General features: G+C 35.5%; 2 protein-coding genes and 1 pseudogene across 2 annotated transcripts; all 3 read right to left on the bottom strand.

Annotated features, from left to right (window-relative positions):
* Window positions 1–3,968: 3,968 nt before the first annotated feature.
* On the bottom strand, window positions 3,969–10,634 carry LOC132255293 (uncharacterized; annotated as a pseudogene).
* Window positions 10,635–14,026: 3,392 nt separating this feature from the next.
* Window positions 14,027–14,857, bottom strand: LOC100253520 (probable LRR receptor-like serine/threonine-protein kinase IRK). The gene has a single exon (XM_002269523.2). It carries the CDS (start codon window positions 14,855–14,857, stop codon window positions 14,027–14,029), a length of 831 nt encoding a protein of 276 aa, XP_002269559.2.
* Window positions 14,858–15,152: 295 nt separating this feature from the next.
* Window positions 15,153–15,653, bottom strand: LOC109124168 (receptor-like protein EIX2). The gene has a single exon (XM_019225944.1). The coding sequence runs from the start codon at window positions 15,651–15,653 to the stop codon at window positions 15,153–15,155; it is 501 nt and encodes a 166-aa protein (XP_019081489.1).
* Between the last annotated feature and the right edge of the window lie 12,259 nt (window positions 15,654–27,912).

The raw sequence follows: 27,912 nt of genomic DNA, 5'->3' as shown, positions 1-27,912 counted from the left end.
TCAAATTCTCTTCCTTTCCATCTAACCAATGCCCTATCAACGTAAGAGGAGTTCATAAATATCCCGCCATCATCAAAGCAGCCATCACCAAACTGTTCAAACCAATAATTATGAGCAATCACCAAGCTCCCTTTCTTAGTCATGGTAGTGAAACCACCAAAACATCTCAGTATAACACCTAACATATTGTTGCTAGAGAGGTCCAATATTTGAATATTTTTCAACCGACAGAGCTCTAGACATATCCCTCCACTGAATCTATTAGATCCTAGGTTTAGAACAATTAGATTTGGGAGGCTTTCTCCAATCCATTCTGGCATTTTTCCTGATAACTGATAACCCGACTCTTGGTAGCTTGGCATGTAAGGGTATCAACAAAATTTATACCTAAGGTCCTTACACTAAAGTAGCAAAGCTACTATAGCATAGTGGCTCTAGGATCGAACACTGGGAAGGGTTTTTACTTTAACTGGTGAAGTTCGGAGGATGGAGTGAACTTTTCTTAATAAAAATTAGGTTAAGATGAAAACATAAAAAGATGAAGGTGTGTAAACTAAACTAACATGAAAATAGGTTAAAAGATGGAAAAAGAAGTTTCTCAAAGCTTTGGATAGCCATGCTTAACTCACTGTGTAAAAATGGAGATTTTGGGACTTTTCACCTCGAGTTGGGGAAGCAACTAAGGTGATGCTTACTTCCCGAACCGGTATGAGTTTAACAACTGAGTTTTAGTCCTTGAAAACTTACAAAAAGGGTAGTTGAACCTCATAAATGCTCTTTTAATGATATAGGTCATCTCCTCGACTTGCAATACAATGGCTCGTAGGAGATAACTAATGAACATCAGTGGATCTAACAATAAGAATCCACTGAGACCAAAAGGTTATCAAGTATTGGCCATTCAAAGCAAGTCAGAGGGATTAAAAGCTTTACTTTGAATGAAAACATTTATGACGCTCAGCTACTTACATTCATGGCTTGGAAATCTCCATCCTGACACGGGAGCTTCACATGGCATCCATTACTTCAAGAAACTAAAAGGTTTTAGCCTCTCATCCTTGGGGATTTCATCCTCCAAGGATGTTTGGCTACTAAGAAAATAGAAAATAGAAGAGAGAAAAAGAAAGCAAAAGATACTCTGTATTTAGCTAAGTGTAAACTTTACAAAAGATGGTCTTTTGGAGAAAATTCCCCGACGACCCTTAAAATGAAACTTACAAAACAATATATAATAGGTTGTTTACCCCTGTATCCTTGCTTAACAACTAAGGAATCATCTAATTGGTGGATTACAAGGAGAGAATTGGGATTTAGACAGCAAATATCTGAGGCAAAATAACAAAAAACGTTGGTGGCAAATATCTGGAAGCACTCAGGAGAATTTCGCAGGCGCACAAAATGGCTGCGAAATTTCGCAGACGAACAAGATGGCTGCGAAATCATTTCGCAGCCGAAGGCTGATTTCGCAGCCAAAGGCTGATTTCGCAGCCCTGCGAAATTGGCCTTCAGCTTGGAGTGATCTGCTTCCATTGGCTCTAACTTCTTCATTTCAACTCTGATTTGCGAACCATTTGAAGCATTGGATTGTTGACTTCCCGATCTTCGAAACAACATAAAGCATGCATAAATTGGACTTCAGGAAGTACTCCAAAAGTGGCTGAAATGACTGTCATCAAGAATGCTTCAAGGTAGATTCTCTCTTTACTTCTCCTCCTTGCATTCCGGATTGGTTATGGCAAAGGACTTTAAGGCTTCAAAGCTCTGATTCTTCATGTTTCTGAGCTTTCCATTGCTTTGCCATGGATTCCAAATAACTCTCCCCCACCTTGGGTTGCTTTGGTGATCAAATTACTAACAAAAACACCAAAACTTACACAAAATGATTAGAAGTGATTGCAAAGGTCCTCAATATGCTAATTGGGTTAAAAGGCAATAACTACTACTCAAAATTGTTTAAAAGAGTTAATTACAAGCTATCAAATAGCCCTTTTTGAGTAGTAATCACTCCCCCCAACCGACATATTGCTAGTCCCTTAGCAATTAAGGAGAGAAAAACTAAGCAAACAAAGTAATAAACATAAAAGAGGTCATGCAAATCATTCCAAAAAAAAACAAATTGAGTGGCATGACCGATATCAAAACACATCTCACATGGTGAACTAAAGATATGAAGATTCAAAATGCAATAGGAGTTGTCAAAGCTAAAACTTAAACAAAAAGTACAAAGAGTGGAGATTATGCAATTAAGTATCAAAAGATCTCTACTCTCAAGGTTCCAAATCAAACTCTTCCATAATGAGCTAAGTGTTAACGAGATTAGGTTCCGGATATAGTATACACAACTATCCTCACCCTCCAACCTAAGCTTTTCTCGAACAAAGGTAAAATTAACCAACTCTTAATAGGTTAGGAACGCACCTTCTTATTCACAATTCTTTTTACTCACTAAACTTTAACCAATTCACCTATGTAGCAAGCAGAGAATCGATGACTCCCAACCAATCAAGGTTTAGGGCATCGGGTTTTAAAGGCTTTCGCCACCCCTTCGGATCATGCTTAGGTTTTAAGGAAAGAATAGAAGCTTATTCCTTTTTTTTTTTTTTTCTTTTTTTTCTTTTTTTTTTTTGAAAGACTCATTGGCCTTTATGAGGTGTCCCAACACTATTAAAGAGAAGTTAAGAAATGAACCAAGTCAAAATTTTCCTAAGCTTAGAAGGTGAGAAAGTTTTACATCATATATCCGGGATCTAATGTGCACTGTGTGTGTAAAGCTTGAAATGGAAGAAATAAGTTCGAAATCAAAGAGAGCTTTAATAGATTATCAACTTTGAAAGCATAAAACAAACTCAAAGACTTAAATAATTAAGTTACAACTCGACTTATCCTATTTTATTTTTGAGAAATTATCTTTAACAACCATAGAGAAAAATTTTAAAAATTAAACAAAAGTAACCTAAATTACCAATATATTTAGTATTAACAATAATAATAAAAAAAAAACTTCCTTCCTCAACTGTCCCCCCCCCCCCCCCCCCCCCCAACCAAGCTGAGCATTGTCCTCAATGTGGCATGAGCGATTGAAATTATAGGGAGGAAGTGGTGCCTCCTGAGTGGTATGTAATTTGAGGAGATAAGGAGAAACCACATGTTTCAAAAAGAAAATAGATATGAGTAGAGGAATAAAAATAAAATAATACCAAGAGTATGCAAAAAATGATAGAGTTGTATTACTTCATGATAGTACATTAAAGATAATAACAAGTAATACAACCAATCCCAATATATATCATAACAAAAGCATGGGATTGCAAGTGCTACTATAATAAGAAAATGCATAAAGAAAATACGTAAAGTAAACTATGGAAATGATCAAGTAGATGGGTGCTGATGATGTGAAGATAATGACTCAGGTGGATGTCTGTGTGTCCACTGGAGTCGGCTCTGTAGGCTCTAAAGGGGCAGGCATCTGGTGCTGAGGAGCTGATGGAATACCCAGATGGCTCTGAATCTGCCTCAGAATGGCAGTATGCTGAGTCTGAGTAGCAATAATTTGCTCCTGATGAGCATGAAGAGCAGCCATCTCCTGAGTAAGAGTGCTCTGTGAAGTGGTCAATGTCTGCAAAGTGTGACATAGAGCTCTGTACTCGGAAATGGATATGGAAGTCCTCGGCTCTGCTGAAGAGGAGGGCTGTGATGTGGCTGAAAAAACAGGGGGAGGCTGTGGTGTGGTAGGATCAGCAGAGGGTGCAACCTCAGGTATGGGCTCTGCAGAGGGCACTGCAGGGGCAGGTGCTCTCGTGTCAGCTGGTGTCTCTATGGGCTGTGGCTCCTGTGGCTGCTCTGCATGTGGAATCCCTGGATGCTCTACTCCAGCTAGGGCCCCTGGCTCTGCACTATAGGCTGTCATATTCGTCCATTTGTCAAGAGTGAATATCTCTCGACAAATCCGTTTGCCCTCAAATTGAGGCTCAGTTGGGTAGCCCAAGTGTTCCACATAACAATCTGGGGAACAGTAGAGGAATGGCATCAACTCTAAGCAGCTTCTTCTGATGGACCTTCTCTTCAAAATACAGAAGGGCGGCCATAATGAGATGATGAGGGCCAAAGAAGAATCCCTCAGATATCCGATATAAAGCCTCCAGCAAAGCTCCTCGCCTCTGCACCCAGTGCTGTAGTGGAAAGATATTGTGGCGGAGGAGAGCATCTATGAAAAACATGCTAGGAGGGAGCTCCTTCCTCTGTAGATACTGGCCTGTGGATGCCCCTCTGGACAGAATACGAACTATGTCGCTCGGGGAAGGATTAGTCCAGACTCGATAATCCTCTGGCCTAGCTGGCTCGTAGGGAATGCGCAATGCCTCTGCTATGTGCCTAGCTCCCAGAATACCATGACGTCCGTCTATGGTGAAGTGGATGACAGTAGGATCTCGGACATGGTGTGTGGTCATGGATTGATAAAAATCCATTGCCACACGGGGATAAAAGAAATCCCTTGGAGTAAGCAATTGTTCCATATGATACCTCCGGAGCAGATGGAAGGAGTCCTTGAGCTGGGGCTGAAGTCTGAAAGCGGCCACGTCAAAACAGAGCTCAGAGTGGAAAGGCCTAGCCCTGCAGTCTAAATTACCCTCTATGGGCGGCTGAGTGAGCATGGGGCGCTTGATAATCATCTCAGGAGTCATGCCGGAGGGGATCTGAGAATCTGTAGGCGGCGGCAGAGACGGCTGAGGCTCTAAAGCTGGCTGAGACGGCTGAGACGGCTGAGACGGCCGAGACCCTGAAGCTGGCTGAGACGGCTGAGACGGCTGAGGCTCTGTAGCTGGCTCTTCTGGCTCTGATAAATCAATTAATACTGGCTCAGATACCTTAGCTTTCTTCTTGGGTGGCTGGCTACTCGCCCGTGTATGATAGCGCCTGACTGGAGGGCTCATTGGTGCGCCCTCAACTGGAGGTGAGACGCGCGGTGGTCGCGGAGGCTCGGATGTGGAGCCTTGGACAGGGGTCTTTGATGAAGCCCTCGTACGGCTTGACGGGGAGGAGGACTTAGCTCCTCGAGTTCTTGCCATGGCGGGCCGGCGGAGATGGGCGGAGGTGCGCGGCCGAGGTTCAGGCGAGAGGGAGAAGATGGAAGGTTGCTCTGTTTTTGGGTCTTCTCTGGTACTATTTAAAGTTCAAATGACCGGTTATATTAGAAATTTGGAATTTATACTGTTAAAAATTGGATACCAAGGGTCACTTTAATTTTCGCAGAGGAGGGCTGATTTCGCAACAAAAAAGCATTTTCGCAGAGGAGGGCCCTTTTCGCAGCCCATTTCGCAGCTGCGAAATTGGGTTACTGTGCTGCGAAATGGCACACGAGTGCCAAAGGGGTGTTTCGCAGCTGCGAAACACCCTACGAAATGAGGCTATCGCTGTGAAAATTGAAGATTTGACGCTTTGGGGATTTCGCAGCCATTTCGCAGCTGCGAAATGGAGTTACTGTGCTGCGAAATGGCACACGAGTGCCAAGAGGTGGTTTCGCAGCTGCGAAAATTTTCGCAGAGGAGGGTGTTGGGCTGCGAAATTTATTTCGCAGCGGAGGGCCATTCGCAGCCAAACCTTGATTTCGCAGAGGCCATGTAAGGGCTGCGAAATGATTTCGCAGCAGATGGACTTTTTCGCAGGGGCCTATTTTGGGCTGCAAAATTTCGCAGACCACTAAAATTTCATAGCTTTAAGCTCCTTTTGGCCCTCTGAGACCTTCCTTCATATTCTTTGCAAATCTTCCTACAAAAGATCATTCAAAAAGAGGAAGTTACTTATAATTAACAAAACTTTAGACCAAAATCAAAATCAAAAGAGTTAATAAAGCTTCTAAATTAATAAACTTAAACAAAAAATATGGACTTTGGTGAAACCAAGCCCATCTAACCCTTTTCTGATTAGGCTTTCTGTGGCTCAAGGAGGTTGATTTCCTCCTTGTCTTGCTTGAATGGTTCAATGAATGGCTTGAGACGATGGCCATTGACCTTAAAGGTCTTTGCACTATTTGAGTTGAGTAACTCAATTACTCCATGTGAGTGTACTTGGTGGATGACAAAAGGCCCTACCCACCTTGATTTGAGCTTTCCCGGAAATAGGTGAAGCTTAGAGTCATATAGCAAGACTCTTTGTCCCTTGAAAAATTCTTTCTTGGTCACCAACTGATCATGCCATCTCTTTAGCTTTTCCTTAGCTATTTTTGAGTTGAGATAGGCATCATTTCTCAATTCCTCAAGCTCATTTAAATCCAAACTCCTCTTTAGCCCAGCCTTAGTTAAATCCATGTTGAGCTTTTTAATGGCCCACCATGCCTTGAACTCAATCTCAACGGGAAGATGGCAAGCTTTGCCATAAACAAGACGGTACGGTGACATCCCAAGGATAGTCTTATAAGCCGTCCTATACGCCCATAGGGAATCAAGGAGTTTAACAGACCAATCTTTCCTATTGGTGTTCACCACCTTCATCAAGATGTTCTTAATTTCCCGGTTGGCTAGCTCTACTTGGCCACTCGTCTGAGGATGATAAGGTTTAACTACCTTATGCTTGACTCCGTACTTGGCCAAAAGAACTTCAAAGGGCTTGTTGCAAAAGTGAGTGCCTCCATCACTGATGATTGCTTTAGGCACTCCAAACCTCGAGAAGATGTTTTCTTTTAGGAATTTGAGAACCACTTTGTGATCATTGGTTCTACAGGGTATAGCTTCAACCCACTTTGAAACATAATCAACTCCTACCAAGATGTAGGAGTGGCCAAAAGACATAGGGAAAGGTCCCATGAAGTCTATGCCCCAAACATCAAAAAGATCCACTATCAAGATGGGGTTCAAAGGCATCATGTTTCTCCTTGAAAGCTTGCCTAGTCTTTGGCACTTATCACATCCTTTACTTACCTCATGGGCATCCTTAAAAAGTGAGGGCCACCAAAAACCCGATTGAAGAACTCTCATTGCCGTCTTTTGAGAGGCAAAGTGGCCTCCACATGCATTCTCATGGCAATGAGATAGGATCCCATGCTTCTCTTGTTCAGGAACACACTTCCTTATAATTTGGTCCGCACAATATTTGAAGAGAAAAGGCTCCTCCCAATAATATGCATGGACCTTGGCAAAGAAATTCTTCTTGTCCTGAGAGCTCCATTCACTTGGTATTTCTCCCGTGACCAAGTAATTGGCAATGTGTGCAAACCATGGCACTTCCTCCACAAGCATCAAGGATTCCTCAGGGAAATCATCATTTATGGGAAGTCCATGGGTGTCATGAGCAATGTTGAGCCTTGACAAGTGGTCAGCTACCACATTCTCAACACCTTTCTTATCTCTGATCTGGAGGTTGAACTCTTGAAGCAAAAGTATCCACCTAATTAACCTAGCCTTGGCATCTTGCTTGGTTAGCTAATACTTCAAAGCTGAATGATCCGTGAATACCACAATGGAAGACCCTATCAAATAAGCTCTGAACTTATCCAAAGCATACACCACAGCAAGTAATTCCTTCTCAGTAGTGGTGTAATTCCTTTGAGCATCATTCAAAGACTTACTTGCATAGTAGATCACATAAGGTTTACCATCTTCTCTTTGTCCCAAAACAGCCCCAATGGCATAATCACTTGAGTCACACATCACTTCAAATGGCAACTCCCAATTTGGTGCTCTCACAATGGGTGCTGATGTCAAGAATTGCTTAAGAAGCTCAAAACTCCTTTGACATTTATCATCCCACTCAAACTTGGCATCCTTCACCAATAATTCACAAAGAGGTTTAGCAATCTTGGAAAAATCCTTTATAAACCTCCTATAGAACCCGGCATGCCCCAGGAATTGCCTTATTCCTTTTACATTGGTGGGAGGTGGCAACTTCACAATTAGTTCCACCTTAGCTCTATCTACCTCTATACCCTTCTTTGAGATTACGTGCCCAAGAACAATACCTTGATTTACCATAAAATGGCACTTCTCCCAATTGAGTACGAGGTCTTTCTCTATGCATCTTTTCAAAACATCTTCAAGATGTGACAAACAATCCTCAAAAGAAGTCCCATACACAGTTATGTCATCCATGAAGACTTCCATTATTCGTTCAACCATGTCACTGAAGATGCTAAGCATGCATCTTTGGAAGGTAGCAGGAGCATTGCATAATCCAAAAGGCATCCGCCTATAAGCATAGGTGCCGAATGGACAAGTGAAGGTAGTCTTCTCCTGGTCCTCCACAGCAATCTCTATTTGAAAATACCCGGAATACCCATCCAAGAAGCAATAAAAAGGATGCCCAGATACTCTCTCAAGGACTTGATCCATGAAAGGTAAAGGGAAGTGATCCTTTCTCGTTACTGCGTTCAGCTTCCTGTAGTCAATGCACACCCTCCAACCAGTTGTGAGGCGTGTGGACACTTCATCTCCATTTTCCCCCTTGACTACGGTTATCCCGGACTTCTTTGGAACAACTTGGGTTGGACTCACCCAAGTGCTATCCGAAATGGGGTAAATGATGCCCGCTTGAAGAAGCTTCAACACTTCAGCCCTTACTACCTCTTGCATATGAGGATTCAATCTTCTCTGTGGCTGACGAGTTGGCTTAGCTCCCTCCTCCATATAAATATGGTGCGTGCAAATCAATGGGCTTATCCCCTTCAAATCAGAAATTTGCCATCCGATTGCCTTCTTGTGCTTTCTAAGGATTCTTAGAAGATTGTCCTCTTGTAAAACGGTTAAAGAAGAAGAAATTACCACCGGGGCTTTATTGCCTTCCTCCAAGTAAGCATACTTCAACTCGGTAGGAAGGGTCTTCAATTCAAGCTTAAGGATTACATCCTTAGCTTCTTTCATCTCTTCCTCATCCTTGAACAAAGGGAGGATCACTGGCTTTTGTCTCCAGTTTGACATAACGGCATTCATTCCCATGGGTTCAGCTAACCCATCATCAAGATCTTCATGGCTTTCATCTGGATTCTCTTCAAACTGATCAAGCATACTCTGATTACAATGCTCCTCCACCAGGGTATCTATCATACAAACTTCTTCTGGGCCCTCATCTTCTTCAGGATGGATGTGCTTTTGACATAGATGGAAGATGTTGAGTTCCAATGTCATATTCCCAAAAGTGAGTTGCATGACCCCATTCCTACAATTGATGATTGCATTGGATGTTGCAAGGAATGGTCTTCCAAGGATGATTGGAACATAGTTGATCCCTTTGACAATGGGATCCGTATCAAGCACCACAAAATCTACTGGATAGTAGAATTTGTCAACTTGAACCAATACATCCTCTATTACCCCCCTGGGGATTTTCACTGATCGGTCAGCTAAGGATAGGGTGATCGATGTTGACTTGAGTTCTCCCAACCCCAGCTCCTTGTATACAGAGTATGGAAGCAAGTTAACACTTGCCCCCAAATCAAGCAATGCCTTCTCCACTTGGGTTCCTCCAATATTAACTGAGATTGTAGGACACCCCGGATCTTTGTATTTGATTGGAGACTTGCATTGGATTATAGCACTCACTTGCTCGGTTAGGAAGGCTTGCTTTGTAACATTGAGTCCTCTTTTCACAGTGCACAAGTCCTTCAAAAACTTTGCATATGTGGGTACTTGCTTGATCATATCAAGTAAAGGAATATTCACCTTCACTTGTCTTAGCACATCAAGAATCTCAGAAGCATTCTTGATCGGTTTCTTCCCACGCAAGGCTTGAGGAAATGGAGGAGGCATGTGCTTCTTCATCATGCCTTCCTTTAAAAGAATTTGAGGTTCCTCATCCATGCTAGGAATGATGCTTTCTTTCATCTGAACTTCCTTTCCCTTTCGTTCATTCTTCTTTTCTTCATTTCTATCAACCTTGTCTTCTTTGGCTTTCCTCTGATCATGCTCCGGCTGATGCACTTCCTTACCACTTCTCAAAGTGATAATAGCTTGCACGTCCCTCACCTTTGAAGAATCCTCGTCTTTGGATTCCACTTCATGTATCCCCTTAGGATTTTGGTGAGGCTGAGAGGGAAACTTTCCTTTCTCATTAACAGTGTTCAAATTTGTGAGCCTTGAGATGGAATATTGGATGTTGTCAATTTTCTGAGACAACTCATTATGCATCCCATCTATCTTCTTGTTCAATGTACTCTCTACGTTGTCAATCTTCTGATTTAGTTGAGAGTTGATGGATTTTTGCTCACTCACAAAGTCACCCATAACCTTGCTAAGGCTTATGAGTGCTTGCTCAACTGAGGATTGACCTTGACTCTGTTGGCTTGATTGGGCTGGTGACTGATATGGGTTTGGCCTTGGCTTCCATGCAAAGTTTGGGTGGTTCCTCCAGCTAGAGTTGTACGTGTTGCCATAGGGAGCATTTGAATTTGGCTTCCATTGGCCAATCAGGTTAGCTTGTTCCCCAAACATTTCTCTTGCTGCTGGAATGGTGGGACATTCTTCCACCATATGTTCAAATGACTGACATATGGAGCAAGGATTGGCTGGTTGTTGAGGCTCTGAAATAGCTTGGACTTCGTGAACTTTTCTCAACTCCATTTCCTCTATTCGTCTAGCCATGGCAGCCACCTTGGCTTTCATCTCCATGTCTTCACTCAGATTGTACATCCCCCCTTTTGACATTTGCTGAACTGGCCTCTTCCCCATTTCTCTGTTAGTGGGCTCATCCCATCCACAGGAGACCTCTGAGACATAACTTAGGAAATCCATAGCCTCCTCAGGGTTCTTGCTCATGAAATCGCCCCCACACATTGTCTCCAATATCTGCTTCATTGAAGATGACATGCCATCATAAAAATAGCTCACCAAAAACCATGTATCAAAGCCGTGGTGAGGACATGCATTGATGGCTTCCATATACCTCTCCCAGCATTCATAAAATTTTTCATTCTCACGTGCTGAGAAGTTGGAGATTTGTCTCTTCAATCCATTTGTTCTGTGAGTAGGGAAAAACTTCTTCAAAAAATCAGCCTGAAGTTCTGTCCATGTTCTTATGCTTCTCAGCCTCAAGGAATTGAGCCATATCTTGGCTTTGTCCTTTAATGTGAATGGAAAGAGCTTCAACCTCATAAGCTCAATAGCTGTTCCCCCTTCTTGAAAAGTATTGCACACATCTTCGAATTCCTTTATGTGCGCATATGGATTTTCACTTTCCATCCCATGGAAAGTAGGAAGCAGAGGCACGATGTGTGGCCTGATAATCAATTGCTCTGTAGGAGGAATGATGCAAGATGGTGCACTCATCCTCGGAGGGTGCATCCTGTCCCTCATGGACCTATACAAGTTCGGATCATTCCCCTGCCCGTGTTGTGAATGTTGATCCTCTGGCTGATTCTCCATGACTTTTAAAATAATCTCTAATTCAATAGCTCGTGGAGTCTCTATCCGCACTAACCTTCCCTCTTGGTCTCTAATCCAATAGGGCATGCACGGATTCAGCTGGAACAAAGTAAACAAACAAAACAAAGAAAAAGAAAAAAAAACAGAGCATGCGGAAGGAAAAACAGAGTATGAAAAATAAACTAAAAATGAAAGTTAAAAGCTAAAAGAAACTTATCTAAACTAAGTTAAAAATGTTCTAAAACTAAAATAAAAAGTTAGTAAATGAAAAATGAGATAGAATTCACCTTACTCATGAGAAGTCTCACAAGTTACCTCCGGCTGATATATTCACAGTGAAGTAGCACCCTCCCCGGCAACGGCGCCATTTGATAACCCGACTCTTGGTAGCTTGGCATGTAAGGGTATCAACAAAATTTATACCTAAGGTCCTTACACTAAAGTAGCAAAGCTACTATAGCATAGTGGCTCTAGGATCGAACACTGGGAAGGGTTTTTACTTTAACTGGTGAAGTTCGGAGGATGGAGTGAACTTTTCTTAATAAAAATTAGGTTAAGATGAAAACATAAAAAGATGAAGGTGTGTAAACTAAACTAACATGAAAATAGGTTAAAAGATGGAAAAAGAAGTTTCTCAAAGCTTTGGATAGCCATGCTTAACTCACTGTGTAAAAATGGAGATTTTGGGACTTTTCACCTCGAGTTGGGGAAGCAACTAAGGTGATGCTTACTTCCCGAACCGGTATGAGTTTAACAACTGAGTTTTAGTCCTTGAAAACTTACAAAAAGGGTAGTTGAACCTCATAAATGCTCTTTTAATGATATAGGTCATCTCCTCGACTTGCAATACAATGGCTCGTAGGAGATAACTAATGAACATCAGTGGATCTAACAATAAGAATCCACTGAGACCAAAAGGTTATCAAGTATTGGCCATTCAAAGCAAGTCAGAGGGATTAAAAGCTTTACTTTGAATGAAAACATTTATGACGCTCAGCTACTTACATTCATGGCTTGGAAATCTCCATCCTGACACGGGAGCTTCACATGGCATCCATTACTTCAAGAAACTAAAAGGTTTTAGCCTCTCATCCTTGGGGATTTCATCCTCCAAGGATGTTTGGCTACTAAGAAAATAGAAAATAGAAGAGAGAAAAAGAAAGCAAAAGATACTCTGTATTTAGCTAAGTGTAAACTTTACAAAAGATGGTCTTCTGGAGAAAATTCCCCGACGACCCTTAAAATGAAACTTACAAAACAATATATAACAGGTTGTTTACCCCTGTATCCTTGCTTAACAACTAAGGAATCATCTAATTGGTGGATTACAAGGAGAGAATTGGGATTTAGACAACAAATATCTGAGGCAAAATAACAAAAAACGTTGGTCGCAAATATCTGGAAGCACTCAGGAGAATTTCGCAGGCGCACAAAATGGCTGCGAAATTTCGCAGACGAACAAGATGGCTGCGAAATCATTTCGCAGCCGAAGGCTGATTTCGCAGCCCTGCGAAATTGGCCTTCAGCTTGGAGTGATCTGCTTCCATTGGCTCTAACTTTTTCATTTCAACTCTGATTTGCGAACCGTTTGAAGCATTGGATTTTTGACTTCCCGATCTTCGAAACGACATAAAGCATGCATAAATTGGACTTCAGGAAGTAATCCAAAAGTGGCTGAAATGACTGTCATCAAGAATGCTTCAAGGTAGATTCTCTCTTTACTTCTCCTCCTTGCATTCCGGATTGGTTATGGCAAAGGACTTTAAGGCTTTAAAGCTCTGATTCTTCATGTTTCTGAGCTTTCCATTGCTTTGCCATGGATTCCAAATAACTCTCCTCCACCTTGGGTTGCTTTGGTGATCAAATTACTAACAAAAACACCAAAACTTACACAAAATGATTAGAAGTGATTGCAAAGGTCCTCAATATGCTAATTGGGTTAAAAGGCAATAACTACTACTCAAAATTGTTTAAAAGAGTTAATTACAAGCTATCAAATAGCCCTTTTTGAGTAGTAATCAATAACCTATTTTTTGCCAAATCAATGAACCTCGAACTTGTACAATTCATAAAAGATAAAGGCAATTTTTCGGTTAAATTTTTATTGCGCAAATGTAGTGTTTGAATTGATTGCAAAGAGCCAAATGAATTTGGAATTTGCCCAGAAAATCTGTTACTTTCCAAATTAAGAACTGCCAAACTTTCCCACTGTGCCCAACAATTGGGCAGCCCTCCCGACAACGAGTTGTTTGAGAGGTCAAGTAGAAGTAACTGATTACCCACTGTACATAATAAAGAAATGGACCCTGAGAACTTGTTATTGGAGAGATCCAACCATTGCACGTCATAAGGAAGTTGTGGTATTGAACCCTCAAAACAGTTTGAGCTCATATCTATGTTAGATACATAACCAAATTTTGATGATAAATTCGGTAAGGTTCCTTTGATCTGATTGTTGGAAATACTCAAGGTTCTGACAGTTGAGATGGTTACATTCCAGAACTAGTCTGGGAGGACATCTGAAATTTCAGAATTGGAGATATCAAGCTCTCTCAACGAGTTTTGAGTACGAAGCCAACTAGGAAAAAGAGGTCCTAATTTGCAGGAGGCTAATAGTAGATGAAGCAGTTGAAATGGAGGAACCCACTCCAAGCTCATGTTGAAAGTGAGAGAGTTGGAAGCTAATATAAGTCTAAATAGGACAACTGGGATAGATTAAAGAGATGGGCTTCATTGATAGTGCCTTGCAATGAATTTGAGGCAATATCCAAGGATTGAAGGTTGGACAACTGTCCAAGACCTTTAGGTAAAGTTCCATTTAGTTGATTAAAATCAAGATGTAACTCTCTCAAGGATGAAAATCCAATGAGAGCAGGAACTGATCCACTGAACTGGTTTGCTGATAAAGACAAAGTCACTAATGTGTCATTTGCATAGGCCACAAAGTCTGGTGCAAGCTGTCCAGAGATATTGTTTCTATCCAACTCTAATGCTTGTAAGTTACATAAATTACTCAAGGATTTTGGAATCTCACCTTGAAGATGATTCAAAGAGAGATAGAGTTTTCCAAGAGAAACCATGTTGCCAACTGTATCTGCAATTGAGCCCTGCAATTGATTGCGAGAGAGATCAAGATGTGAAAGTAAAACCATCTTCCCAACTGTATTTGGAATTGAGCCCTGTAGTTGATTGCCAGAGAGATCAAGATGTGAAAGTAAAACCATCTTCCCAACTGTATGTGGAATTGAGCCCTGCAGTTGATTGCCAGAAAGATTAAGACGTGAAAGTAAAACCATCTTCCCAACTGTATCTGGAATTGAGCCCCGCAGTTGCTTGCGAAAGAGATCAAGATGTGAAAGTAAAACCATCTTCCTAATTGTATTTGGAATTGAGCCCTGCAGTTGATTGCAAGAGAGATCAAGATATGCAAGTGATCCCATGTCTCCAATTGTATCCGGAATCTCATCATCAAGTTCACTCGAATGGAGATTAAGATATTCAAGGGAACTCATGTTCCCAAAAGCATATTTCAGAATCGAACCGTTTAAATCACTGAACGAGAGATCAAGATGAAGGAGGGTGGTACTAAAGTTGAGCAGCCATGGTTATATTGAAGAAGTGAGATAATTCCTAGAGAGATCAAGGAAAACAAGAGGGACAGAGGAATTCACATGGGAAAGAGACGGAATGATGAGTGGAGGGATGGGAGGGAGACCACAATTTTGTAAATCCAAGTGAATGAGAGAAGGGAGTTTATTAATTGCGTGGGACCAGTGGATGACTTTACTAAGGTCGACAGAACTCAGGTCAAGGTGTCTTAAAAGAAGAAAGACGAGAAAGCCACTCAAGGTTCCCAAAATTCAAATAATTATCGCTGAGATCAAGGGAAAGCAAGTTGGAATGATTCCCCAGTTGAGTGGGAACAGTTTGAGCGAGATTGGCCTGAGAGAGATTGAGGTACTGCATTCTGCTGAGGGAACCAAGGAATGGAGGTATGTGCCTCCCTTCAAAATCATTACAGCTGAGATCCAAATGAGTCAAGTGCTCCAATTCAAGCAGCGAAGGACTTATATCGCCTCTAAGAGATTGGTAAATACCATATTCATCATATTCTTCATTTGGCGGGGCAGGAAGATGAAGCATGATGATGTGACCTGACTGGTTACTACGCTGGACTCCTCTCCATTGGCAACAATCTCTGTTGTCGTCTCCCCATGAGAAAAGAAGGCCAAAGTCATCCACAAGGCCATGTTTGAAGTGAAGGAGAGCTTGTCTCTCCCTCTCTATGCACCCAGTAACATTCCCCATGCCAGGTTTGGCACATAGCAACAAAAGCATAAGAAAGCTAAGAAGGTGTTGAAAGGACCGTCCTGCCATGGTCTGCAAGTAATAGAAGAGAGGCTTTGCAACTGTTGGTTTTTTCTTATGAATTCCCAGGAGACCAAGCACTCACATATATATATATATATATATATATATATATAGTATCTGTTTTTGCCTGGAAAGTTTGACTCTACCATATGAACGCAGTACCTAGATTCCTTCCACTTTAAAAAGGAAGCATAATTTTAAATAAAAATGGTCTCCTGCATGACATTTTCGGATTCTACTTTTTTCTTAATGTGGATAAATCATATAGAAAAGTGTGGTGGCGTCTTCCTAGGGAAACCTCCATTGCTGTGTCGCCGAAGCTCTAATATGCGGTTTGGTTTTGTATAGTACGAGCAGTTAGGGTTTCTGTATCGAGCGTGAAGCTCGGTACCCAAAAAAAGCTTAGAGCCGCCACAGAGGAGGAAAGGAGAAAAAGAAAAAAAAAAAAAAAAAGACGAAAGAGAGTCCCCAGAGCAATGTTTTAAAAACCGGACCGGACCGGCCGGTCCAACCGGTTCAACCGTCGACCGGTCACAATTCCGGTCCGGTCTGCCCTATTGAACAGCTTAAGGTTTAAACCGGCCACGAACCGCCAAAACCGGCGGTCGGACCGGCGACTCGGTTGAACCGGACGGTTCTAATTGAACCGAACGGTTCAATTTGAACCTCCATTTTAAAGGCTCATTGCATAAAAATGTTTTGGCAAATGCCCATTTTGGGCCTTGTCTCATCATGACAAAGCCCAAACCCCACTCAATCATATTGTGGGCTTACTTTTCAGCCCACCCAGTGAAGCAATGCTTTGGTCTTCAATGTGGATAGCATTTATAGGCACCCTTTGCATCCTCATTTCTCTTAGAATCCGATGTGGGATTCCTAACCAACCTAAGCAATGAAAAAAATAATAACAAGTCCCCAGCCAAGAGGAATTGAACCTTGGACCCCTGTTTCGGAAGGCAGCCTAGGCACCACTCCAGCTACACGGCTTTTGTTACCTAATATGCTAAACAAAATAATATATATTAGATTTTAAATTTTTTTTGTAATGTTAAATAAAAATAATATAATATTTTTAAAAATGATAAAATTAGTTTAAATTTTCATTTTTAATATTTTCACATTTAAATATTTTACATATCTCATTTAATAAAATTAAAAATATTAATATGATTTAATTTGATAATATTATTGATTTTCAATTTATTCATATATATTTTAAAATTTTTATAATTATTTTTAATTTTAATAATATATAAATTATATATTTATGACGTCACCGGTTCAATAGCGGTTCGACCGCCGGTCCGACCAGTGAACCGTGAACCGGTAACTTTTCCGGTTCGATCACCGGTCCGGTTCTGAAAACATTGCCCCAGAGTCCGTCGCTGGGTACCTATAAAGATTTTGCCTATACATCTGAGCCGTACATGGTAAAATGGGACCCAGACAATGGACGGCTGAGATGTTGCAGGAAAATATGCCTTGGTTCGCTGTTGGACGCTGACACGGGAATTTTTCGTATATTTTGGTGACGTGTGAGGTTCTGCAAGGCATATAGATTATAGGGAGAGGTCGGGGTTTGTGGGTGAAATTATCCGGACCGTTGGATTAGTTTCATCTTAGATCTGAGGCTTTCACTAGAGGGATGGGGATCCGACCGAGTGACTCAGTCACTCAGCACATTCCCTGATGCATTTGGGCTTTAGCATCTTCAATGCACTTCGATTTTATTTTTATATTTTTAAAAAACGCTTCTTCTGCTGATTCTAATTCCAATTCTTAAAACATAAGAAAATACTGTTTAAAAGTGTTAAACAAAAACATAATTTGAAAGCAATAACTTAGTTCCTGTTTCAGAACTGTTTTTAACAACGGTTTTTTTTTTTTTTTTCTTAAAGAAAAAACACGTTTATCAATAAAACACAAAAAACAAAATATTTTCGGATAACATATTTCAAGTGTTTTATATTACTTTCATTTATTTTTTTAATGTTATTTTAAAAAAATAATTACATAAACATGTAAAATAATTAAGTATAAAAATTATTTTTAAAAATATTTTAAGTATTTAAATAGATTTTTATTCTATAAAATCTAAAAAATTATTTTCAAAAATTATTTTTCTGATTTATTTTTCAAACCAACTACCAAACAGACCCTACTGTACCGTCGTTGCTCATATTTTTCCAGCCACTTTAGGTGCTGCCATTCCTTTCTCATTCACAGAGAATCAATTAATGTAAGTAATAATAATATGTTTAATAACATATTATATAATAAATGAAGTGATTTTGAAAATAAATAATTATGAGCGTTACCTAAGTTTTACCCTTAAAAAAGGGGGCAAAGTGGCTCCAAATTTAAGAGAGGTTGATGAAGGCAAAGCTCCCTGCATGTATTCTTTTTAGGGCATTGTTTGGGTAGTTGGTTTATTTATTGAAGAGTCAAATTCATAATTTTTATTTTATTTATTTATTTATTTTTATGGTTAAGAAGTTGTAGCTTTTATTTATTGAAGAGTCAAATTCATAATTTTTACATAACAATTTTTGTATTAGAAAAGTATATAACCCAATATTAAACTGTTTTTTCTTTTAAATGTTATCAATTCTTATAAAAATTCTCTTAACCAATTATATAAATTCTTATATTATTAGTATATTTTCAAATGTTTGATCTTCCTATGTATGATGGCTTTAATTAAGCTCAACTTATGTAAATTCATGAACACATCCGGATCCAAAATCAAATTTAATTATTAATTAATGACAAATGAGGAAGAATTGAAAGATGTTCTATGAATCGAGGTGCGAAAATAATTACAAATATTTGATCTCTTATTTTAAGTTATATCAACCTATTGAAACTTCATTACAAAGAAAAACATATTAATCAAGACATCTTCACAAACTTAGGAAAAAAAAGAAGTTGATTACATCATTACTTTAGTTTCCAACTAACTTATGACCTGATTATTAATTTTTCTTCATAGGAAATGAAAGAAATATGGTAAGAAATTGATTCATTCAATGTGGTAAGAAATTGTGAGCTACAACTTCTCTTCAACCAAGGCTGCTATTCTTGAAGGGAATAAAGTAAGGCCTCTCCCTAATAACCAAAGTCTGCTATTCCGCTAGGAATAGAGTAAGGACTTCACTCATTATTCTTACCCTTCTCCAAAGCGGCTATTCCTAACTGAAAGGCAAGAATAGAGTCAGGCTTTGACCCAAATAAAAAATAAAAAATTAAGGCCATTATTCCTTACTGAAGGGCAGGAATAGAGTAAGGCCTTTACCTCTTCAAACTCTCGTTATACCTCAAAAAGTCTGCTATTCCGCAAGGAATTGAGTGAGGACTTTTCCCTCATTACCTCGAAGGCCACTATTATGCAAGTATTTATGTTTACCATAAAGAAAATAATAATTGTACCCACCTTTTTTTTTTCTCTTTACACCTACTTTTCTTTGTTTTTTTTCAAATGAGGCTAAGGTGGTGTTTGTTTTTTGGCTGAATAGAAAAAACCAAAATATTTGGTTTTTTCTATTAAGCTAAAAGTAACTTGTTGACATCATCCAACATAGCTAAAATGAACTTGTTATCAATAGGTTCAGTTTAGTTATGTTGGATGATGTCAACATGTTATTTTTAACTGAATAAGAAAAGACAAATATTTTGACTTTTTCTGTTCAGCCAAAAAACAAACACCACCTAAGTGTACAAATAGAAAAGACGAGTACGATTAGCATCACCCTTGTTATAATAAAAATGAAATGAAGTGAAATATATAGGTTTAACATACTACCCCCATAAAAGTGATAAACAATAACATCATTGTGTTTAAATGATACCCATCTCAATGGCATAGTTCAAAAGGATTATGGTTTCATTTTGAAAATAAAAATAAAAATAAAAATGAGACTTAGAATTAGTTATGAAATAATGTTAGACTTATCTAATTAAAACAAAACTTCGATTAAGAATATTTATATTTTATTGATTATAAATAATTAATCAAAGTATGATATTCTTAATCTTTTTTATGACCTTTTAACTTGGTAAATGGTTATTAAAATTTAGATGAATAAAATAAATTGAATATAAAAATATTATTTATTAATTTAGGTGTTGTTTAGATATATTTTTTATTTTCTATTTTTAAAAAAATAAAAAATAATAGTAAATTTTACATAAAACTTTTAAAAGTAAACTTTCAGTAGGATCATTTTTTATATAAAAGTTACTATATTTATCTAAGGTACTATATCTATCTAAGGAATATACTAAAGTACATAAGTACCTATTGGAGTCCACATTGGGCCATTGAATGTGTGTGATAAAATTTACACCGTTGGATAACGGTACAAACATTTGAGACCAAACTACAAAGTATACACAAATTAAATGAGACTATGATATAAATAAATATGATTTAAAAGTGCTAGTGGGCATAAATGTTTAGATAACCAATTAATGAAAATAGGATAATAAAAGAAAACCAACATCATAAATAAATAAATTTATTAATGAATACATCATGTCATGCATACTTTCTAGGGTTCTATCCCAACAACAATGACATAGTAAATTGAGATGATAGATTTAGGATTAATGTCCTATTTTCTTGGAATTGAGGTCCAACAAACAAATGATGATATTTTCATCTCACAAGAGAAGTATGTTATAAACATTCGAAAATTATTCGAGATGAAATAATTATCAACAATTTAGTCTCCTATTACAAAGCAATTAAAGATGAAAAAGGAAGACATTAGAGAATTATTAAATTTCACATATTTCAAGGGCATAGTGGAAAGTTTTTGTTGTTTGATTTATATTGGACAAATATTGTTTGTGGAGTGGGAATTATCAATCAATTTATGGAAAAACCATAGTAGACACATTAGCAAGCAACAAAGGGAATTTTATGTATATCAATGGTACTCTTGATCATGGAATTTTTTACTCTTACTAAGCAATTTTAATTTAGTGGGTTACATTGATAGTGACTAAGGAGGTGATGTAAAGACTAGAACGAGGACTATTAGATATGTTTTTTTTATCTTGGAACAAGAGCATTCTCACGATCATCAAAGAATTAGCAAGTTGTAGCATTATCACTACAAAAGCTAAATACATGGTAGTGAATTTGATAGCATGTCAAGTAGCTTAGCTTCATAGGATTCTTAGTGAGTTAAAGCATAAATTAAAATGTACTACAAAGATTTTGTGTGATAATAAGTTTGCTATACCAATAACAAAGAATCTAATATTTCATTGTAGAAGCATATAAGAATCAAGTTTCATCATATTAGAGAACTCACGAAATGGTAAGATAAAGCTTGGGTTTGGCAAATCAAAAGATGAAATTGTAGTTATCTTTTACAAACCCATTAAAGGCGAATATGTACAAAAGATGAAGATGTTATTTTGTATGATTGACTTTAAAGCTTGACTCAAGGAGGGCTATTGAAATTAGTTATCTAACTTCAATTGAAATTAAAAGTATTTTAAGAATTTGAAAAATATTAGAAAATTTTTATTTATTTAGGATTATTATGTTAATTAAGACACTTAGTGTAATTATCAAATAAGGTCATAGTACAATGATGATTTGTTTAGTATAAATATAAGTTTGTTATTATATTGATGCAACGAGAGCAAAATAAAATAAAATATTTATATTAAATTATTATTAATACCAAATCATGTAGTTCCAACACACAAAGCCTTTTTAAACCTTAAATTCCAAGATGATGTATCTATAATTTTATTTTTATTTTTTAAATTCCAAGATGGCTTACAAGTCACAATAAATTGGCTTTCCACCAAGCTACAAGTTAAAGATAAAATTAAAAAAAAAATCTAAGATATTAAAGATGGAAACTAACAACATGAGAGATAAAAATGAAGAGTCTCTATCCTTGCCAATTAAAGGACATAGAAAAATTTATGAACTAGGACCACTATCATGTGTGAAAGAGAAAAAAGTAATAATCTAAGGTTCATGTTTGTTAGTTTGTTGTTTTTCCTCCACCCACTAATCTATTGACTTGACCCAAAAAAACTAAAAAAGAAAAAGGTAGTGTATACTTTGTAAAAGACTTAGAAATATCAATGTATGCCTCTACCATGTCTGAAAGAGAAGAAAAAGAAATAATTGTCCAATATCTATATTTTCAATGTCAATTGACTCAACTTGACAATATCTCTACTTACTAAAAAAAACGTATGTGTGTTTATCATTACCATGTTTAAAAGAACAAGAAAATGAGATAATTATCCAAAGTCTATGTTTCCAATGCTTATTAATTAGTCTCTCCCTTCCCACACGTCTATCTAAAGCTTTAAGTCATAAATAATTAATTGAAACATCTCATGAACTCAATGGCATATAAAACACAAATTATATTAAAGAGAAGACCATTACATATAAAGCAAGACTTATATATTACTTTTTTTCAACTTTTCTTGTTAGTCTTTCCCCTAATTTTACATTTATTTTACCTTGTAAGATAATATGCATGCCACTATAATGAAAAAAAAAATATGAAAATTAATATATATATTGTTTTTTATTTTATTGCTATTTGTCACTTAAAAACACAAGAGACAATCCTTTTTCCTTCATTTTCCCATGGTACTTAGTGTTTTATTTGCATTATCAAGTCTAATTATCATATCTCATAAGATTACCACTAATAAAAAATTTTACCAAATTGTTACAAACGTATTGTCAAGTATAAAGTTTTTCATCAAATTTTCACTACTTAAATTGTCAAGTGTAACATATGAAGTGGTAATTCTATCTGATTAATAGAAGTTGCAAGTCGATGCATTTGTAGATTCTTTTGGTGAAAGTGCTAGCTTCAATGATTTTTTTTACATGCAAAAATGTTTGCAAATACTTCTTATTTTTATAAATAAATAAAAAATCAATGTTCGGTTTTACTTTTTTACAAGAAAAGAAAATTTGTGTGATTCCATTAAAAAATCAATAAAGTATAGAGGACACAATCATATAATCATAATCATTAAACTTTTTACTAATTTATGTACATCTTCACCTTCTTTTAAGCCCGTGTCTTCAGTATTTACTTCTTATATACCCTCTTGATTTGTATTATATGATTGCATACATGCAAATGCAATTTTTCTTCAACATTAAAAAAAGACTTTTTAAATTTATTGTGTTATGTTGTAAAGCAACATTATTTATAAAATAAGATATTGACATTAAATTTTTTTTCTTTTAATATAAAAAACAACACATCATTTGAAAAAATAAATAAATAAATAAATAAATTATGCACATAGATACACTTAATATGAAACTATATTAATTCTTAAGAGTCAATTTTGTATCCTTGCAAGAAGATATATTTTGGAAATAAAATTTTAGAACTATAGTTGTATTGGCTTTTATAGTTACATTCATAATTTTGCTTTTTTGTTTTTTTTTTTTTTTTTGTGCAAAATCATTATATCATAAGTTCTTTTGTATAATGGTTCAAAGTTAAGCCAATCAACTAAGACATATCCCCCAAGCAAAGAATAAGTAAGAGATATTACAATATCTTTTGTTTTTTTTTTTCTTTTTCCTTTTCAACGGTCATAAAACCATATTAGTCTACCTAATTCCTTCATTCATAAGTAATAAATCAAACCATCTTATGATTTCAAGCACATAAAGCAATATTACATCTTCGCTTTTGAAGTCAAGCTAGTGGATTGAGACATCCACAATTCAACTTTACTTTCTAATAAAGCAAGACTTTATTACTTTTTGTTGAACCTTTCTAGTTGTCTTTCCCCTATTTTTATATTTATTTATTTTCATTTAATCACTATTTATCACTTAGAAACATGAGAGATTCCTTTTTATTTCTCTTTTTATTTTTTGTTTATTTTCACATACCATACCTAGTCTTTGTATTATTAAGTTTATTATCATAACTTAAAAGATTACCACTCAAGTATAATCATCATAACCCATTACATCTTCGCTTCTGAAGTCCGACTAGTGAGTTGAGACATCCACAATTCAACTTTTTTATTCAACATTTGTAGTTGTCTTTCCCCTATTTTTATATTTATTTGTTTTCATTTAATCACTATTTATCACTTAGAAACATGAGAGATTCCTTTTTATTTTTATTTTTATTTTTTTTTTGTTTATTTTCATATACCATACCTAGTCTTTGTATTATTAAGTTTAACTATCATAACTTAAAGGATTATCACTCAAGTATAATCATCATAACCCATTACATCTTCGCTTTGGAAGTCAAGCTAATGGATTGAGACATCCACAATTCAACTTTACTTTCTAATAAAGAAAGACTTTATTACTTTTTGTTCAACCTTTCATGTTGTCTTTCCCTAATTTTATATTTATTTGTTTTCATTTAACCACTATTTATCACCTAGTAACATGAGAGATTCTTTTTTTATTTTAATTTTTTTTGTTTATTTTCACATACCAAACATAGTTTTTGTATTGTTAAGTTTAACTATCATAACTTAATAGATTACCATTCAAGTATAATCTTCATAACCCATTACTTCTTCACTTTTGAAGTCAAGCTAGTGGATTGAGACATCCACAATTCAACTTTACTTTCTAATAAAGCAAGATTTTATTACTTTTTGTTCAAACTTTCTTATTGTCCTTCCCCTATTTTTATATTTATTTGTTTTCATTTAATCGCTATTTATCACTTAGTAACATGAGAGATTCTTTTTTTATTTTTGTTTATTTTCACATACCATACACAGTCTTTGTATTATTAACTTTAATTATCATAACTTAAAAGATTACCATTAGAGTATAATCATCATAACCCATTACTTCTTCGCTTTTGAAGTCAAGCTAGTGGATTGAGACATTCACAATTCAACTTTACTTTCTAATAAAGCAAGACTTTCTTACTTTTTTTCAACCTTTCTTGTTGTTTTTCCCCTATTTTAATATTTATTTATTTTCATTTAATCACTATTTATCACTTAGTAACATGAGAGATTCCTTATTTTTTTGTTTATTTTCACATAACATACCTATTCTTTGTATTATTAAGTTTAATTATCATAACTTAAAAGATTACCAAACCAATATAATCATCATAGCCCATTATATCTTTGCTTTTGAAGTCAAGCTAGTGGATTGAGACATCCACAATTCAACTTTACTTTCTAATAAAGCAAGACTTTATTACTTTTTGTTTAACCTTTCTAGTTGACTTTCCCCTATATTTATATTGATTTGTTTTCATTTAATCACTATTTATCACCAAGTAACATGAGACTCTTTTTTTATTTTTATTTTTTTGCACATACCATACATAGTCTTTGTATTATTAAGTTTAATTATCACATGTTAAAAGATTACCATTCAAGTATAATCATCATAACCCATTACTTCTTCGCTTTTGAAGTCAAGCTAGTGGATTGAGACATCCACAATTCAACTTTACTTTCTAATAAAGCAAGACTTTATTACTTTTTGTTCAACATTTTTTGTTGTCTTTCCCCTATTTTTATATTTATTTATTTTTATTTAATCAGTATTTATCACTTAGTAACATGAGAGATTTCTTTTTTATTTTTTTATTTTTTATTTTCACATACCATACACAGTCTTTGTATTATTAAGTTTAATAATCATAACTTAAAAGATTACCACTCAAGTATAATCATCATAACCCATTACATCTTCGCTTTTGAAGTCAAGCTAGTGGATTGAGACATCCACAATTCAACTTTACTTTCTAATAAAGCAAGACTTTATTACTTTTGGTCAGCCTTTCTTGTTGTCTTTCCCCTATTTTTATATTTTTTATTTTCATTTAATCTCTATTTATCACTTAGTGACATGAGAGATTCCTTTTTTATTTTTATTTTTATTTTTTTGTTTATTTTCACATACCATACCTAGTCTTTGTATTATTAAGTTTAATTATCAAAACTTAAAAGATTACCACTCAAGTATAATCATCATAACCCATTATATCTTCGCTTTTGAAGTCAAGCTAGTGGATTGAGACATCCACAATTCAACTTTACTTTCTAATAAAGCAAGACTTTATTACTTTTTGTTCAATCTTTCTTGTTGTCTTTCCCCTATTATTGTATTTATTTTTTTCATTTAATCACTATTTTTCAGTTAGTAACATGATAGATTCCTTTTTTTTTTTGTTTATTTTCACATACCATACCTAGTTTTTGTATTATTAAGTTTAATTATCATAACTTAAAAGATTACCGCTTAAGTATAATCCTTTGCAAAAGACATAGAAATATCAATGTACGCCCTTACCTTATGTGAAAGAGAAGAAAAGGGATAATTGACCAAGGTCTATGTTTTTAATATCAATTAACTTGACTTAAAAATATCTCTACCTACTAAAGAACATGGAAAAATTTATGAGTAAACACCACTACCTTATGTGAAAGAGGAAAAAAGAAAAAAAAAAAAGAAGATAATTGTCTAAAGTACGTTTATGTTTCCAATAAGCATATTAGTCTTTCTCTTCCCCCACACTTTAATTCATAGATAATTAATTGAAACATCTCATGAACTCAATGGCATATTAAGCACAAAATATATTAAAGAGAAGGCCACTACATGTAAAGCAAGACTTATATATTACTTCATTTCAACTTTGCTTGTTAATCTTTCCCTAATTTTACATTTATTTTATCTGGTAGGATGATATGCATTCTACTATCATGAAATGAAAATTTATGAAAATTAAAAAAAATATAAATATTGTTGTTTATTTAATAACTATTTATCACCTACAAACACGAGAGACACTCATTTTTCCTTTATTTTTCCATGGTACTTGGTGTTAATTTGCATTATCAAGCATAAATTTTTATTACTTAAATTGTCAAGTCTAACATACATGTTGGTAATTATCTAATTAATATAAGTTGCAAAAGTGTTAACATCTAGAATTTTTTTACATGCAAAAATGTTTGCAAATGCTTCTTGAAAAATATTTTTTTACAAAATTCAATGTTTGTTTTTACCTTTATACAAAAAAAAGAAAAATGGTATGATTCCATTAAAAATTAATAATGTTTAAAGGACACGATCATATAATAATCACCATTAAACATTTTATTAATTTATATACATCTTCACCTTTTCTTATGCTCATGTCTTTGGTATTTACTTCTTATTTATCCTCTTGATTTATATTATATGATTGTGTACATGCAAATGCAATTTTTCTTCAATATTAAATTAGAGGTTTTTTAAATTTATAGTATTATGTTGTAAAGTAAAATTATTTATAAAATAAGAGATAGACATTAAAAGGTTTTTTTTTTCTTTTTAATATAAAAAACAATGCATTATTTAGAAACAAATAAAAATAGATAAATAAATAAAAGAATCTTGGACATAGATACACTTTATATGAAACTACATTAATTCTTAGGAGTCAATTTTGTATCCTCACAAGAAAATATATTTTGGAAATAAAACTTTAGAACTATAGTCATATTTGCATTTAAGGTCACTTTTATTTTTCTTTTCTTTTTTTTTTTTTTGCAAAATCATTAGATTTTAAATGATTTAGAGCCCAAGCCAATCAGCTAGGGACGTGTCCACCAAGCAAAGAATAAGAAAGAGAGATTATGATATCTTTTTCCTTCTTTTTTTTTATTTATTTTTTAACAATCATATAACTATATTAGTCTTTACCTTAATTTTTATAAGTCTACCTAATTCTTTAATTCATAAGTAATAAATTAAAACATCTCATGATCTCAAGGGCATAAAGCACCATTGCATCTTAGCTTTTGAAGTCAAGCTAGTGGATTGAGACATCCACAATTCAACTTTACTTTTCTAAAAAAGTAAGACTTGCTTTTTGTTCAAATTTTACAAACCTTATTATTCATAAAGTTTTAAATTTCTTTTGCCCAACCACAGACAATTTTTAAAAATTCTCCCTTATCATGAAATGTTGAGTCTTATTATAACCTATATAAAGTGGTAACTTTATCTGATTAATTCAAGTTACAAGATTGTGTATTTATAAATTGTTTTAACAAGAGTATTGAGTTCTTGGAGTTTTTTTTTTACACAAGACATTTTATAAAATACTTCTTGAAAAAGATTTATATAAAATAAATTTTTTTACCGAATATATAAGACCATTGTAAAGAAATGCTAGATCTTAAGTGT

This window comes from Vitis vinifera, chromosome 16 (assembly GCF_030704535.1).
Source record: "Vitis vinifera cultivar Pinot Noir 40024 chromosome 16, ASM3070453v1".
Lineage (NCBI taxonomy): Eukaryota > Viridiplantae > Streptophyta > Magnoliopsida > Vitales > Vitaceae > Vitis > Vitis vinifera.
The sequence above is the reverse complement of the archived record's forward strand: the minus strand, read 5'-3'. Positions and strand labels throughout refer to the sequence as shown.